This window comes from Budorcas taxicolor, chromosome 1 (genome assembly GCF_023091745.1).
Source record: "Budorcas taxicolor isolate Tak-1 chromosome 1, Takin1.1, whole genome shotgun sequence".
Lineage (NCBI taxonomy): Eukaryota > Metazoa > Chordata > Mammalia > Artiodactyla > Bovidae > Budorcas > Budorcas taxicolor.
In genome coordinates this window covers 208,579,059-208,595,049 of record NC_068910.1, presented here as the reverse complement: position 1 = coordinate 208,595,049, position 15,991 = coordinate 208,579,059, and the positions used below count along the sequence as shown (strand labels likewise).

General features: G+C 46.1%; 2 protein-coding genes across 2 annotated transcripts; both read right to left on the bottom strand.

Annotated features, from left to right (window-relative positions):
* Positions 1 to 3,365: 3,365 nt before the first annotated feature.
* Positions 3,366 to 3,962, bottom strand: LOC128051335 (keratin-associated protein 10-8). The gene has a single exon (XM_052643882.1). The coding sequence runs from the start codon at positions 3,960 to 3,962 to the stop codon at positions 3,366 to 3,368; it is 597 nt and encodes a 198-aa protein (XP_052499842.1).
* An 8,162-nt stretch (positions 3,963 to 12,124) lies between these two features.
* On the bottom strand, positions 12,125 to 12,751 carry LOC128051316 (keratin-associated protein 10-8-like). Its single transcript, XM_052643858.1, has one exon. The coding sequence runs from the start codon at positions 12,749 to 12,751 to the stop codon at positions 12,125 to 12,127; it is 627 nt and encodes a 208-aa protein (XP_052499818.1).
* Positions 12,752 to 15,991: the final 3,240 nt, after the last annotated feature.

The following is a 15,991-nucleotide window of genomic DNA, read 5'->3' as shown; positions in this document are numbered from 1 at the left end:
GCTCCTTTCTCTTCTCTCTTCCTGGAACTCCTGTTAAGTGTATGCTGGTACACTTGATGCTGTCCCACCGGTCTCTTGAGTTCTCTTCATTTATCTTCATTCTTTGTTCCCATCTACTCTTCAAGCTGGAGTCTTTCAGCTGGCTTATTTTCACATTTACTAAATCTTCTGCCTCCTCAAATATGCTATTGAGCCCCTTCAGTGAAATCTTCATTTCAGTTTTTATACATTTCAACTCTAGAAATTCTTTCTGGTGCTTTTTTAAAAATGTAATTTCTGTCTCTATATTGCTGTTCTATTTCACGAGACTTAAACTTTGTTCATGGTTTCCTTGAACTACTTGAGTACATTAAAAGTTGATTTAAGACTTTGTCTAGTAATTTCAATTCCTGGGCTTCTTCAGGGACATTTTCTACTAATTGCTTTTTTTTTTTTTTGAGTGTCAATGAGCCATACTTTTTCTTTACATACTGCACAATTTTTGATGGAAATGGGGGATCTTGAATATGATAATGCAATAATTCTGAACATCAGGTTTTCCTCCTGTAGTTTGTGGTTGCTGATTATTGTGACTGACTTATTGTTGTCATTTTGTTTGATGACTCTTCTGAACTTGTTTTGGAATGACTGTACTCTTTCTAATGTTCCATTAGCTTAGTGGTCAGGTAGTGGTTTGACAGAAAGTTCCTTAAACACTGGAGCCGAAAATATTTTTTCCAGTCTTTGTATTTGTACTCTGTTTGTGAGTCAGGGAATGCTTTCAGACCTCAGCTGGGCAGTTTACAACTCTGCCTTCACCTCCACTTCCTCCTTGCTCAGACCTGGAGGTGGGGCCAGAGGTGAGTGCAAAGGGCCTTCTCAGGTGCTGTCTGAGCTTGTGTCTCCTCATGAGTATGCTCAGACTCTTCTTGCCCTCAGGAGGCTGTGGTAGACCTGAAAGTCCCGTTCCACAATGCATCTCACTTCACAGATCTTTGTCTTAGGCTCTTTGGGGTATCTTGTTTGTCACAACTGATATTCTCCCCCTGGCACAGCAGCCAGTTGATTTGACAAACACTGTTCAGGCAGTCACCTTTCTGCTTCCAGAGAGTTCTGAGTTATGAGAAATGGAGGCAAGTCCTTAGTGTGAGACCTTCCAGAAGCCACCAACAGGTTAACACAGACAACCACACTTCTTTTGGAATTAGCTCTGCTTGCTCCCTTCAGCACCAGGAGCCTCACCAGCACACAGGCGGCTGTCTTCAAGACTGCTGCTGAGCTGGGGGCCAGGGGTTGGGGAGTGGAGGGGTGGTGGTGGTGCTGGTGTTGGTGGGGTGAGGCTCTGCTAAAATGCCACCAAGCTCTCCTACCTGCCTCAGTTGCCTTTTTCTTCGTGGAGCCTTTTCCTGGTTCCTGGTTGTTGTAAAACTTTTACCATTTCCAGAGTTCAGATGTGGCTGATTCTGAGTTTTGCCAGTTTCTTCGGTGTTTCTGTGGGGAGTGAGCCCTTAGAGTTCTCTAGTCCCTGTCTTTCCTGACATCACTCTTAGCGGGCACAATTTCGAAAAGTCCCTTTTAGGGTATTTGTCAATGTCATCCAGAATCTAAAATCGGCAAACCCTTTGATGGGGCAATCCCATGTCTGGAAATTAAAGCGCCGCGTGCACTAGTGCCATGGGTGTGTGCTGAGGACTCTTCTAGTGGTGACGTTTGTAATAGTCAGAAGTAGGGAGACTTTGAGGCTTCCCAGGTGGTAAAGAATCCACCTGCCAATGCAGGAAACGCAAGATATGCAGGTTTGGTCCCTGGGTTGGGAAAATCCCCTGGAGTAGGAAATGGCAACCCAGTCTAGGATTCTTGCCTGGGGTCGCAAAGAGTCGGACATGACTGAGTGAGCACACACAGGGAGACTTTTAAGTGTGTGTCCACCTAGTGCTAATAAATCAATAATGGTGGACCCACACTTTGGGATGCTCTGTGTTCAGGCAAAAGAAACCATGATAAGCTTTTTCTTTTCATTTTTACATTTAACTACATACATGTTCCATGCTCTTTATTCTCAAAATACTATTTGCCTAAATCTTTGTTTAAATTTTTAATTGAAGAGTAATTGCTTTACAGTATTGTTTTGGTTTCTGCCATACATGGACATGAATCGGCCATAGGTATACATATGTCCCCTCCCTCTTGAACTTCCCTTCCACATAAGTTTTTCCTTATCAAGTTGGCAAAGATAGATAAGCGTGTGCCCCTGTGCTGTGAATCTACACTGTTGTTAAGGAGTAAAGACCTAGAACCCTTTGGGGACAACGAGGTGATTGTCTTGTCACCGTGTCTGCGCCTCTGCTCAGGACTTCAACTCCAGGAGTCTGTTCTCTGATGCTTGGTCGTGTGTGACGCCAAATATGGCTCCATTGGACACGTGTGTTCCCACGTGTCTCCTGCCCATGATCAGACAGGTGCTCACACTGTCCAGGGCTTTGTCCATCGTCACCGCCCGAGGTCTAGCCTTTCCCATCAGCTCTCCACCAGCCCAGCCTGGCAGGCAGCAGGGAGGGGGTGCTCCAGAGGCTGCAGTTTGTCTGGTTTCGGCTTCCCAGCAACTGGCACATGCTGGAGCCTGGGGCCTCCCAGCATCTGTGAGTGGGTGAGTGAGTCCTCTTGGGAGGGTGGGTGTCTGGATGCTGGGCCCGCCAATTGCCACAGTCACCCCATGTCCCCCTCCCAGCGCTGCTGGGTCCTGGCGGTCCCTGGGACTGGAGAGGCTGCCTCTACCACAGGGAGTTGGGGGGGGGGGGGAGTCTTTGATCTGAGCCCAGGTGGTACCTATAGGACTTGCCCAAGAGCAAAGCTTCAGGAGTGCAGCAGGGCTAGGGTGATGCCTAGACAGCTGAACAGTGGCACAAGGCGGACTGGTGTCAGGTGCAGGAGCCCCTCAGGTTCCCCAGATGTGATGATGTAAAGGAGGGCTAGGCCTCCCACCCCTCCTGCCCCAGGTGTCAGCATGGAGACCCAGTGAGGGCAGCAGAAATTTTATTGGTGCTCAGAGATGCAGAGCAACACTGCTCAGGCCAGGACCAAGGTCAGCAGGGCCCAGGATGACCAGGCATCAAGGAAGCAGGTATGGAGCAGCCAGGGCACTCATGGGCCAAAGTCAGGAGAGGAGTTCCCTGAGCAGGTCAGGCCCCCAGAGCTTGGCCAGGGCTGGGGTGCAGTGGGGTCTGGTCTTTTCCGTGTGCTGAGCCTGACTTGGGGAGAACAGGCCAAGCAAGCCAGGGGGATCAGGGAGCTCAAGTGTGTCTGATGGAGGGCAGGATCCCTGGAACCTGTTGGCTCCAAGGGGACGTGTCAGGTCAGCAGCAGGGGTCCGAGACCCAGGCGGGGACTCAGCAGGCTGGGCTGGAGCATGAGGGTTGGCAGAGGAGGGACACGGAGGTGGCCGGGCGGCAGCAGCTGGGCTGGCAGGAGGAGGTGGGCACGCAGCAGGCAGGGCGGCACACGGGACGGCAGAGGAGGGACACGGAGGAGGAGGGTCTGCAGCAGGACAAGGGGGCTGAGCAGGGGGAGGCCTCACAGCACACGGGCCTGCAGCAGACAGGTGTGCAGCAGATGGGCCTGCAGCACACAGGTGTGCAAGAGACTGGCTTGCAGCAGACAGGTGTGCAAGAGATGGGCCTGCAGCAGACAGGCACACAGCAGACCTGCTGGCAGGGAGAGGAGCTGCTGCAGGCTGGCTGGCAGCAGGGGCTGGACTCGCAGTTCACTGGAGCACAGATGAGGGTCAGGCGCGGGGCTGGGGCACAGCAGCTGGGGGCACAGCAGGTGGGCTCGCAGCAGGTCTCCTGGCAATCGTCCACCTGCCAGGAGGAGCCGATGCAGGCACTGGGTGAGCTGACCTGGTTGCCACAGCTGAGGTCGCTGGAGCAGACAGACAAGGTGGATGCAGCAACAACGCAGGTCCTGGAACAGCAGGTGTCGGCCATGCTGGGGGTTTGTGCTGAGAGGTGTTCCAGTTGGGGGTGTGATTGGTGGGTGAGTGAGGTGCTCTGGGCACTGGGGCTTTTATATCCCTCCCTGGGATGCTCTGCCTCACCTGAGGCTCAACAGACCTTCTTTTTCCTCGTTACTGCTAAGAGGATGTTCCCAGATGGGGTTATTAGTTTATTTACTGTGAGATGTTTATCCCACCGTCCTTGAGACTTCTGATGACTGGAGGTGTTTTTGTGTCTTAAAAACAAGCATTGAGATGCAGACTCTCTGGGTGTGTCTGTAGAGCCTTGACTGCTCTCTCCACCTCTTTGCTTGTGTTTCTTTGATATGAATTCTGGTCCCAGGATGTTTTGTGCCTACAGACGCTCCACACGTGTTGCAGACCCTCTTGTGTTGAACAACAGGTATCCTGGTGGGAGGGTGCCCTCTTACGCTCTCCACCTGCAGACCTGGAGGCAGGGTGTCCACGGCTCATCCCTATATGCATCTTTTCCAGTGCTCATCTGAAACACTGTTTTTAGTTCTATTTATCTCACAGTTTCTTATATGCATATTATGTTATATCTGAGTTTTCACGTTTAGATATGATCTGATTTCCTATTGTGGAAGGAAGCCTTTCTCTTGTTTTCCATCAGCCCCAAGAAAACTCCCTCTCTGCATAGTCAGAAGGCAGTGAAACCCCAATATTTGGTTAAACTCATGGTCAGAATCTGTATTATTATCAGTATTTTAATTGAACATTGTCCATAGCCAAGTCTGTGTAGTGAAACGAGATTTAACTTCCTTATTTATACATGTTTTGTTTTTGCTTGTGTTTTTCATTTCTTAGAGTTAACAATTGCTTCTTGTGTTTATTTGCTTATCTTTCTGGTGTTGTTCAGTTGCCAAGTCATGACTGACTCTTTGAGATCCCATGGACTTCAGCATACCAGGCTTCCCTGATCTTCACCATCCCCTGGAGTTTGCTCAAATTCATGTCCATTGAGTTGGTGATGCTATCCAACCATCTCATCCTCTGCCACCCCCTTCTCCTGTTTTTGCCCTCAGTCTTTACCATCATCAAGGTCTTTTCCAAGGAGTCAACTCTTCACATCAGGTGGCCAAAGTATTGGTGTTTCAGCTTCGGCATCAGTCCTTCTAATGAATATTCAAGGTTGATTTCCTTTAGGATTGACTGGTTTGATCTTGCAGCCCAAGGGACTCTCAAGAGTCTTCTCCAACACCACAATTTGAAAGTATTAATTCTTCTGTGTACCTATCAATAAACCATTCCCATGTTCTCTAATTCATCCCATGCTCATTCAAGAGGTTCCAACATAACAGGGAATCTATTGGCTTCATTTATTTTTGGAAATCCATTTTCTGGAGCCCTCTGTATTTGTGGGCCCATACCTATTGGCTGATACATGACAAACCTAGATAGCACGTTAAAAAGCAGAGACATTACATTGCTTTGCCAACTAAGGTCCATCTAGTCAAAGCTATGGTTTTTCCAGTAGTCATGTATCGATGTGAGAGTTGGATCATAATGAAAGCTGAGCACTAAAGAATTGATGCTTTTAAACTTTGATGTTGGAAAAGACTCTTGAGAGTCCCTTGGACTGCAAGGAGATCCAACCAGTCAATCCTAAAGGAAATCAGTCCTGAATATTCACTGGAAGGACTGATGCTGAAGCTGAAACTCCAATACTGTGGCCACCTGATGGGAAGAACTGACTCACTGGGAAAGACCCTGATGCTGGGAAAGATTGAAGGCAGGAGGATAAGGGGATGACAGAGGATGAGATGGTTGGATGACATCACCGACACAATGGACATGAGCTTGAACAAGCTCCAGGAATTGGTGATGGACAGGGAAGCCTGGTGTGTTGCACTCCATGGAGTCACAAAGTCATACACAACTGAGTGAGTGAACTAAACCGATCCGTTGGCTCTTCTCTCAGCCAGATGTGCAGGTATCATTCAGGGATCTCTCTTCACTATTGTCTTTAGATTTTCCTCCTCTCTCTCTTATCATGGGTCTCTTATTTCCCCAATGCGGTGTCTTTTTCTTTCTGAGTTGATGCCCTTATTTGGGTGGAGCACACCCTCAAGTGGTTTTCTGAAAACAGGTTAATGGGACGTTAATTTTTGAGTCTAGCATAACTAAAAAATGCCTTATTCTGCCCTTACACTTGACTGATAGTTTAGCTTGGGATGGTCCTCTGGATTGGGAAACTTTTCCTCCAGTATATTTTTTGAAGGTGGAGAACATTTCCAGAATTCTAGCTGTCCCCCTGTGCTGTTTCTCAGTTAACTCACTTCCCCCTAGGAGGAGTCACATTTCCACCTTCTCCCATTGATTAGTTTCATCTGTTTTCTCTACTTTTTTGTTCATTATTTTACTCAACAAACATCAGAAATAAGCACCCATGTGGCTGCCTGAGTCATATAGCTCATTGTACTGCTGTGATGAAAACCATTGCATTAAACCCCACTGTGTTTTACTTAAGATTCTCTTTCCCAGTGATGGAGATTTGGATTATTTCTAGATTTTGGCTAATATGAAAGATGCTGCTATAAAAATTCTTGTATATTTTGCTTTTGGTGGGTGTATTCACTAATTTCTCTTTGGTATATACCCCAGTGTTGAAATGCTGGGTCACATGAAAGGGATATCTGTAGTTTAGCATGTACTGACTAACAACTTTTTACAGAGTTACTTCCCCACAAGTGAGTTTTATGAATTTCAGTTGCTCTATAGTTTTTTAAGAGGTGTTTTTATCCCTTATGGAAAATATAGGGTTACTGTTACTGAAAGTGGGGTCCAGCTGCTTGCTCAAAAGCCAATATAGAGGGAAGGTTGGAGGAAAGGCACGTTTGCTTTATTTTGGATGCTGGCAGGTGGGGGGAGGGCAGACTCTTATCCAAAGGCTGGCTCCCCCTCCCCCACCGCCTTGGCCCCCACCAACAATAAGAGGGTAAGAGGTTTTATTGCTGGAGGGAGAAGTTACCTGGATAAACAGCACAGTCAGCTCTGACAGTCATCTGGAAATTAGTCATCGGTTGTCTAACCAGCATCATCTTGACTAAGTACAGTTAATATTCAGTTCCAGGGTCAGTTTATTCCCATTTCTTTGGAGCCAGTTCTCAGAATTTGGCATCTTATGTCTTGGCTACAGTCTGGTCCTAATGTAGGTAACTTCTTCCACCCAGTGGGGGTTTCAGTAGCTATAAGACAGTTCACAGGAGATGACTCAGAATATATTGCCCTTGAGAAGGAACTGAAGGTCCTTGACTTTGCTTAATGACTAAATATTATTTAGTCTTATTGGACTGTTTTCCTTTGCTTCTGTTTTCTGACTTCTCTGATTAAAATTATTCTTTGGCTTAAGTTTTCTATAGACAAAAGGTAGACTGAAGGCATGAGGGATAAGACCACAGGGTCCTGCTCCATTTCAGTACACAATGTTGAATTAATTTGCATTCCTGATGCAGTAAAGTTGAACATTCAGATATCTTTTCTTGGGAGGTGTCTGTTCAAGTCCTTTGATTTTTTAGTAGGGTTAATTGCATTTCTTACTGATTTGTAGAAATTTATTATACATTCTGAATATGAGTTATCTTTGTATCTATGCAGTTTTGTGCCAGTAAATATATAATAACCATCTGGCTGTAAAACAAAAACAAGAAAGCCCTGGTGTGTTGTGTTTGTCAGTTTCCACGGTGTGGACACCCTCAGCTTTGCTACCACTGTGATGTTACCAAATGCACAGCAATGCACGGTCAGCCCTCGAGAGCCGGTGCAAGTGGCTGCAGCCCACCCCCGACAAGACAGTCACTTGCATCCAGCTCGTCCAGGTCCAGGGCTGTGATTTTCATTTTCTTGAGGATGTCCTTTTCAAGAAGTCAACTTCATAGAGGCATGATTTACATACTGCAAAATGGACTTATTCAGAGTTTCATTTGCTGAGTTTTGGGAAGCATGAACACCATGAGACCACAGCAAGATCTAGAGCTTTCCCGTCATCCCCAGAGTTCCCACGTGCTCCTTTAGAGTCAATCCCACCCGCTCCTGACCCTGAACCATAGCTCTCCTCTCCATCTAGACTGCATTTGTCTGTTCTGAAGTTGCATGTAAATTGGAATATGCAGTATGGACTCTTTCCCCCAGCATGTTGAGGAATGTAAGTGTGTATATGGTCACATTCTATCTTTGAAACAGCAAATGTGTGGGAATTCTGGTTCCTCCACTTCGTTGTGACACTGGGTGTCACAGTCTTTTTTTTAATACAAGTCATTCCAATAGATGTGTGAGTTCATGGTGTCTTTCTTTTCTGAAAACTTTCATTTATTTGTTTTTGACTACGAGGGTTCTTTATTGCTGCACGGGCTGTTTCCCTTCTTGACTGTGGAGAGCAGGGGCCACTTTCTAGTTGTGGTGCATGGGCTTCACATTGCAATGGTTTCTCTTTCTGTGGAGCACGGGCTCTAGAGCGCGCAGGCTTCAGTAGTTGTGGCACACAGACTTAGTTGTTCCGTGGCATGTGGGATCTTTCTGGATCAAGGGTTGAACCCATGTCTGCTGCACTGGCAGGCAGATTCTTTACCACTAGCTACCAGGAAAGCCCCATAGTATCTTTTGATGAACAGTTCTTTTTATTGGCGTATAGTGACTCAGTTATACATATATACATATTCTTTTTCATGTTGTTTTCCATTATGATTTATTACAGGATATTGGATATAGTTCCCTGTGCTGTACAGTAGGTCCTTGTTTATTTTATATACAGTAGTGTGTATCTCCTAATCCCCAACTCCTAAGTTATTCCTCACTTTCCCTTGGCAGCCAAAAGTCTGTTCTCTATGTCTGCGAGTTTGTTTCAGCTTCTTAAATGTGTTCATTTGTGTTGTATTTTAGACTTCATGCATAAGTGATATTTGTACAGTATTTCTCTTTCTCTTTCTGATGTACTTCACTTAGTATGATAATCTCCATGTTGATTGTGTATGATAAGGCCCTTGTTGCTGCAAATGGCATTATCTCATTAAAATTTTTTTTCATTCTTTTTTATATATATCACACCTTCTTTATCCATTCACCTGTCAATGGACATGTAGGTGCTTCCATGTCTTGGCTATTGTAAACAGTGCTGCTATGAGCATAGAGATGCATATTTCTCTCCAAATTGCAGTTTTCTCTGGATATATGCCTAGGAGTGGGATTGCTGCATCATATGGTAACTCAATTTTCAGTTTTTCAGGGAACCTCCATACTGTTCTCCATAGTGACTGAACCAATTTTCATTCCCACCGACAGTGTAGGGAGGCTTCCCTTTTCTCCACACCCGCTCCAGCATTTACTATTTGTAGATTTTTAGATGATGGCCACTGTGACCAATTTGAGGCGGTACCTCATTGTAGTTTTGATTTGCATTTCTCCAATAATTAGTGATGCTGAGCATCTTTTCATATGCCTGTGGCCCATCTGTATGTCTTCTTTGGAGAAATGTCTATTTAGATCTTCTCCCAATTTTTTTTTTTTTTTGTTATTGAGTTGTATGAGCTATTTGTATATTTTGGAAATTAAGTTTTTATCAGTTGCATCATTTGCAAATATTTTCTCTGTAGGTTGTCCTTTTGTTTGTTTATGGTTTTCTTTGCTGAGCAAAAGCTTATCAGTTTGATTAGGTCCTATTTGTTTATTTTTGCTTTTATTTCTATTGCTTTGGGAGACTGACCTAAGAAATCAATGGTACAACTTATGTCAGAGAATGTTTTGCCTATGTTCTCTTCTAGGAGTTTATGGGGTCATGTCTTATATTTGTGTTTTAAAGCCATTTTGAGTTTATTTTTGTGTAGGGTGTGACAATCTGTTCTAACTTCATTGATTTGCATATCGCTGTCCAGCTTTCCCAACATGACTTGTTGAAAAGACTGTCTTTTCTCTATTGTATATTCTTGCATCCTTTGTTGAAGATTAATTGACTGTAGGTGTGTGGATTTATTTCTGGGCTCTAGTCTGTTCTGTTGATCCATATCTGACCCATGTCTGTTTCTGTGCCAATGCTGTGGTGTTTTGATTACTGTAACTTTGTAGTATTGTCTGAAGTCTTGAAGGCTATGCCTCCAGTTCTGTTCTTTTTCTTCAGGCTTGCTTTGACAATTCTGGGACTTTTATGGTACCATATAAATTTCAGAATTATTTGTTCTAGTTCTGTGAAAAATGTGGGTAATTTGATGGGGGTTACTTTAAATCTGTAGATTGCTTTGGGTAGTACAGACATTTTAACAATATTAATTCTTCCAAACCGAGAGCATGGAATATCTTTTCACTTCTTTCGATCTTCAGTTTCCTTTATTGATATTTCATAGTTCTCTGCATATAAGTCTTTAACCTCTGTGATCAGGCTTATTCCCAAGTTGTGTCTTTTGTTGGATGCAATTTTAAAAGAATGTTTTTTTTCCTTTCCCTTTCTGATATGTCATTGTTAGTATAAAGAAATGCAACCGATTTCTGTGTGTTAATCTTGTATCATGCTACCCTGCTGAATTCACTTATCGGTTCTAGTGGCTTTTGTGTGGAATCTTTATGGTTTTCCATGTGTAGTATCATGTCATCTGCACATAAGGATAGTTTTACCTCTTGTGAATAGTTCTTAATTCTAATGAAGTCCAATTTATTGATTCTTTTCTGTTATGCTTAATGTTTTTTATGTCCTGCTTCAAAACTCTTTGCCTACCACAATGTCATGAAGACATTGTTCAGTGTATTATTCTCAATTCAGTTCAGTCGCTCAGTCTTTGTGACCCCATGAAACGCAGCACACCAGGCCTCCCTGTCCATCACCAACTCCCAGAGTCCACCCAAACCCATGTTCATTGAGTTGGTGATGCCATCCAACCATCTCATCCTCTGTTGTACCCTTCTCCTCCTGCCCTCAATCTTTCCCAGCATCACGGTCTTTTCAAATGAGTCAGCTCTTTGCATCAGGTGGCCAAAGTATTGGAGTTTCAGCTTCAGCATCAGTCCTTCCAATGGGTACTCTCAAGGGTCTTCTCCAACACCACAGTTCAAAAGCATCAATTCTTCGGCAGTCAGCTTTCTTTATAGTCCAGCTCTGACATCCATAGATGACCACTGGAAAAACCATAGCCTTGACTAGACGGACCTTTGTTGGCAAAGTAGCGTCTCTGCTTTTCAATATGCTATCTAGGTCATAACTTTCCTTCCAAGGAGTAAGTGAATTTTAATTTCACGGCTGCAATCACCATCTACAGTGATTTTGGAGCCCAGAAAAACAAAGTCAGCCACTGCTTCCACTGTTTCCCCGTCTATTTGCCATGAAGTGATGGGGCTGGATGCCATGATCTTAGTTTTCTGAATGTTGAGCTTTAAGCCAACCATTTCACCCTGCTCTTTCACTTTCGTCAAGAGGGTCTTTACTTTCTGCCATAAGGGTGGTGTCATCTGCATATCTGAGGTTATTGACATTTCTCCTGGCTCTTCAATATTTTGCCTTCCACATTCAGCTCTGCTGTAATCGACCTCCAGTCAAGGTGTGTGTGTGTGCTGTGAGGATAGGCAAGGCTCACTTCTCCCATGTGGATATCTCCTGATCTTTCGGGAGTGGGGGCTGATGGACACCACTGAAGGGGCAGGAATAGGGAAGCCCTTGGGAGTGACCCAGGACCACTTTACAGGGGGGAGCGTCCAGCAAGGGCCTTAGTTGGAAACAACAGAAATGAACTGTGACTAAACTGATCAGGAAAGGAATTTATTGGAAGGGACTGACAGTTCACAGGGGAGGAGAAATTGAAACCAGCTTAGGAACGAGTAGAGGAGCAGGGGTTGCACCAAAGCTCAGGGGACAAGGGTGAGAAACCAAGTCCAAGCATTTATCATCTCTTCCTTCATGCCACGTGAGGCTCAAACCCCTGGGAGAGCTGGGCTGCCAACACAGGCTGTGGAGGGAAGGCTGACCCAGGACAGGGTGGCGGGAGGGGAGTCGGCACCGGGAGAAGTGGGTGTGCCAGTCCCAGGAGGGGTGACCTGGTGGCATTCACAGCAGGGCGTGGGGCGGTAATGGGAAAGCTGTCTAGGCTCTCAGTAAGGAGTCCAAGGTTGCAGATGACTGTGAGTTCGCACACTTTGGGATGACCTTGAGAGGAACACTCAGCAGCAGGGCTCCAGGGCCAAGGCGGGGACATAGCAAGCCGGGCGGGAGCATGCAGGCTGGCAGAGCAGGGACACAGAGGAGGCCGGGCAGCAGCAACTGGGCTGGCAAGAGGAGGCGGGCACACAGCAGGCGGGGCGGCACACGGGCCGGCAGAGCAGGGACACAGAGGAGGCCGGGCGGCAGCAACTGGGCTGGCAAGAGGAGGTGGGCACACAGCAGGCGGGGCGGCACACGGGGTGGCAGAGCAGGGACACGGAGGAGGAGGGTCTGCAGCAGGACGAGGGGGCTGAGCACGGGGAACCCTCAGAGCAGACGGGTGTGCAGCAGACAGGCCTGCAGCAGACGGGCCTGCAGCAGACGGGCTCACAGCAGGCCTGCTGGCAGGGGGAGGAGGTGCAGCAGGAGGGCTGGCAGCTAGACTGCTGGCAGCATGAGGCCGGGCAGGAGCTGCTGCAGGCTGGCTGGAAGCAGGGGCTGGACTCGCAGCTCACTGGGGCGCAGAGGAGGGTCAGGCGGGGGGCCGGGGCGCAGCAGCTGGGGGCACAACAGGGGGGCTCACAGCAGCTCTCTGGACAGTCATAGCTCAGGTCACTGGAGCAGACAGACAGAGTGGAGGCTGCCATGGTGGAGGTGGAGAAGCTGGAGGAGGGTTTGAGTGTGTGTGTGTGTGTGTGTGTGTGTGTGTGTGTGTGAGGTGCTCAGGCTGTTGGCTTTATACCCCTCGTCTGTGTTGTGTGTTTGGCTCACAACACCCTCTCTTCCTGATTGGTATTTGGAACCCCATGATCTCTCATTAGTGCCAGTTTTTGTTTGGTTTTATGAGATATCGCTCAGCTCTTAAAACTCTTGAGTGTATCTGGAAGTCTGTTGACACATCTTGAGCACCTTTCAGTTCAGTTCAGTTACTCAGTCGTGTCCGACTCTTTGTGACCCCATGGACTGCAGCACACCAGGCCTCCCTGTCCATCACCAACTCCTGGAGTTTACTCAAACTCATGTCCATTGAGTCAGTGATGCCATCTAACCATCTCATCCTCTGTCATCCCCTTCTCCTCCTGCCTTCAATCTTTCCCAGCATCAGGGTTTTTTCTAATGAGTCAATTCTTCACATCAGGTGACCAAAGAATTGGAGTTTCAGCTTCAGCATCAGTCCTTCCAATGAACACCCAGGATTGATCTCCCTTAGGATGGACTGGTTGGATCTCCTTGCACTCTAGGGGACTCTCAGGGGTCTTCTCCAACACCACAGTTCAAAAACATCAATTCTTCGGTGCTCAGCTTTCTTTGTAGTCCAGCTCTGACATCCATACATGACCACTGGAAAAACCATAGCATTGACTAGATGGATCTTTGTGGCGAAGTAGCGTCTCTGCTTTTAAATATGCTATCTAGGTCATAACTTTCCTTCCAAGGAGTAAGTGAATTTTAATTTCATGGCTGCAGTCACCATCTACAGTGATTTTGGAGCCCAGAAAAACAAAGTCAGCCACTGCTTCCACTGTTTCCCCATCTATTTGCCATGAAGTGATGGGGCTGGATGCCATGATGTTAGTTTTCTGAATGTTGAGCTTTAAGCCAACCTTTTCACCCTGCTCTTTCACTTTCATCAAGAGGCTCTTTAGTTCTTTACTTTCTGCCATAAGGGTGGTGTCATCTGCATATCTGAGGTTATTGACATTTCTCCCAGCTCTTCAATATTTTGCCTTCCACATTCAGCTCTGTAATCCACCTCCAGTCAAGGTGTGTGTGTGTGTGTTGTGAGGATAGGCAAAGCTCACTTCCTCCCATGCGGATATCTGGTTATCCAGTACTATCACCACCTATGAAACCTCAGTGACACCCTGATTGTGAACCAAGTGTGAGCACAGGTGTGGGCAGTAACTGGACACAATTGAGTTCCATTGGTCTGTTTTCTGTCATTGTTCAAAGTCTGGATCTGGTAGTTACTGCCCCAGAAAGCATTCCCCTATCTTCTCAAGTTCTTTTGTGATCACTGCCATTTAAGTTTTGTACCTTTTCTTGCACTGATTCCCAGGTTGATATTTTCCTAGAAAATTACCATCTTCATCTAAAAATTTTGATTGTGTTGACGCACAGATGTAGCTTTTTCTCATAAACTTTTTTCTTTATCTTCAGTTAGTGTTTATTTATCTCTCTTAGATTTGTCAACATTTAAATTCTTTTATAAGTCTTTTAAAAGCAAATATTTAACATTGTTGTTTATTTTACTATTTCTTTCTTTGTTCTTAGTTCCTTAATTTTGCTAGTTTATTTCTTTCCCCTCCTTTCTGAAGTTTTCCCAACTTTCTGAGTTTTTATTTTCAATCCCGCCTACTCTGTGTTATATGGCTTTAAGGGTTTCATTTACTCCCTGAGTACTACTTTACCTAAACCACATGTGTCCTGGGGTGTAGTACTTGCTTCATTTATTTTCAAAGGGTTTGTAATTAAGTTTCTGTTTCCTCAACTGCTGTGCTAAGTAGCTTCAGTCATGTCCAACCCTTTGTGACCCTATGGACTGTAGCTCGACAGGCTCCTCTGTCCATGGGGATTCTCCAGGCATGAATACTGGAGTGGGTTGCCATGCCCTCCTCCAAGGGATCTGCCCCATCCAGGGATCTAACCCTCGTCTCTTATGTCTCCCACGTTGGTGGGCGGATTCTTTGCCACTAGCGCTCCTGGGAAGTGGAGAGACCACCTTCGAATTCTCCAGAGGAAATTTTCTTTTAATTATTGCAAGTTTATCATATTGAATCTGGCTCAGGAATGTGGTCTGTGTAACAGCTTTTTACTTTTCTAGATAGTTTTTTAAAATTATATTTCAGAAAGTATAGAAGATAGTATAATAAACACCTATGCATCTACTAATCAGTAACAAGTAACAAGTCTTTACATTTTGCCGAATTGACAGTGCGTCACAGGTACCATGCACTCTCCACATGCCCCCACCAGGGGAGCCACTGTTCTGAGGCTGGTGTCTGTCATTCCCATGGATATTTTTGTAGTTTCATAGAGATGTTTATAGTTGCGGAGTCAAAGTAGTGTTTTGACCTGTGTATATGTATTACTCTGTATGTATTGATCAGCAATATGATTTTCCTTTTACTCGATGTTGTTACGTTTTGGAATTCACTCCTAGATGTCTTGCCCTGGTTCAGCTGTTTTAACCGCTGTGTATCCCCCTTGTGTGTGCATGCTGTGGTTTAATTGTCCATTCTCCTACTGAGGGGCGCTTCGATTATTTTCAGCATTGCTGCGAGATGACCTGTGTGGTATCATGTGCAGACACCTGATATCATCTCCAGGAGGGCCCCCTGGGGGAAGGGGGGAAGGTGTGCACCCGTGCAGCTTTCCCAGGTGTTACTAACCTACTCTGAAAACTGGAAACCTTGCCTACATCTCAGAGCAGATCTTGTTTCCTATACTTCAGACCATGCTTGTTGTTATCAAACTTGAACATTTTTGCCAGTCTGATGGGTATTGGGGTCCCCAGGACCTCACCCAGGTTTGGTGATCCCCTAGATCTCACAGGACTCAACACAGAGTAAATCAGCACAGGGACCATGGCCTGGGGAGAAGTCAAGGGGTGCTAAACACAGGCCTCCCGAGACCCTCTGTCCAGGTCACACGGGGTGCACTTGATCCGCCAGCAGGGGGCTCCTGGGAGACAAGCACCCAAAGAGTTTATCGGGGGCTGGTCACATGGGCACCCTTTGCCTGGCACCAAGACCCCAGCCCCCGAGCGAGAGCAGGTGTGCAGCACACACCTCATAGTTGTGCAGATGGTTGAGGCCCCCCAGTATGAGACCCCTCCCCCCATGCACAGTGTCCCGGGCCTGCTGCGTGCTCTGCTGCACAGGCTC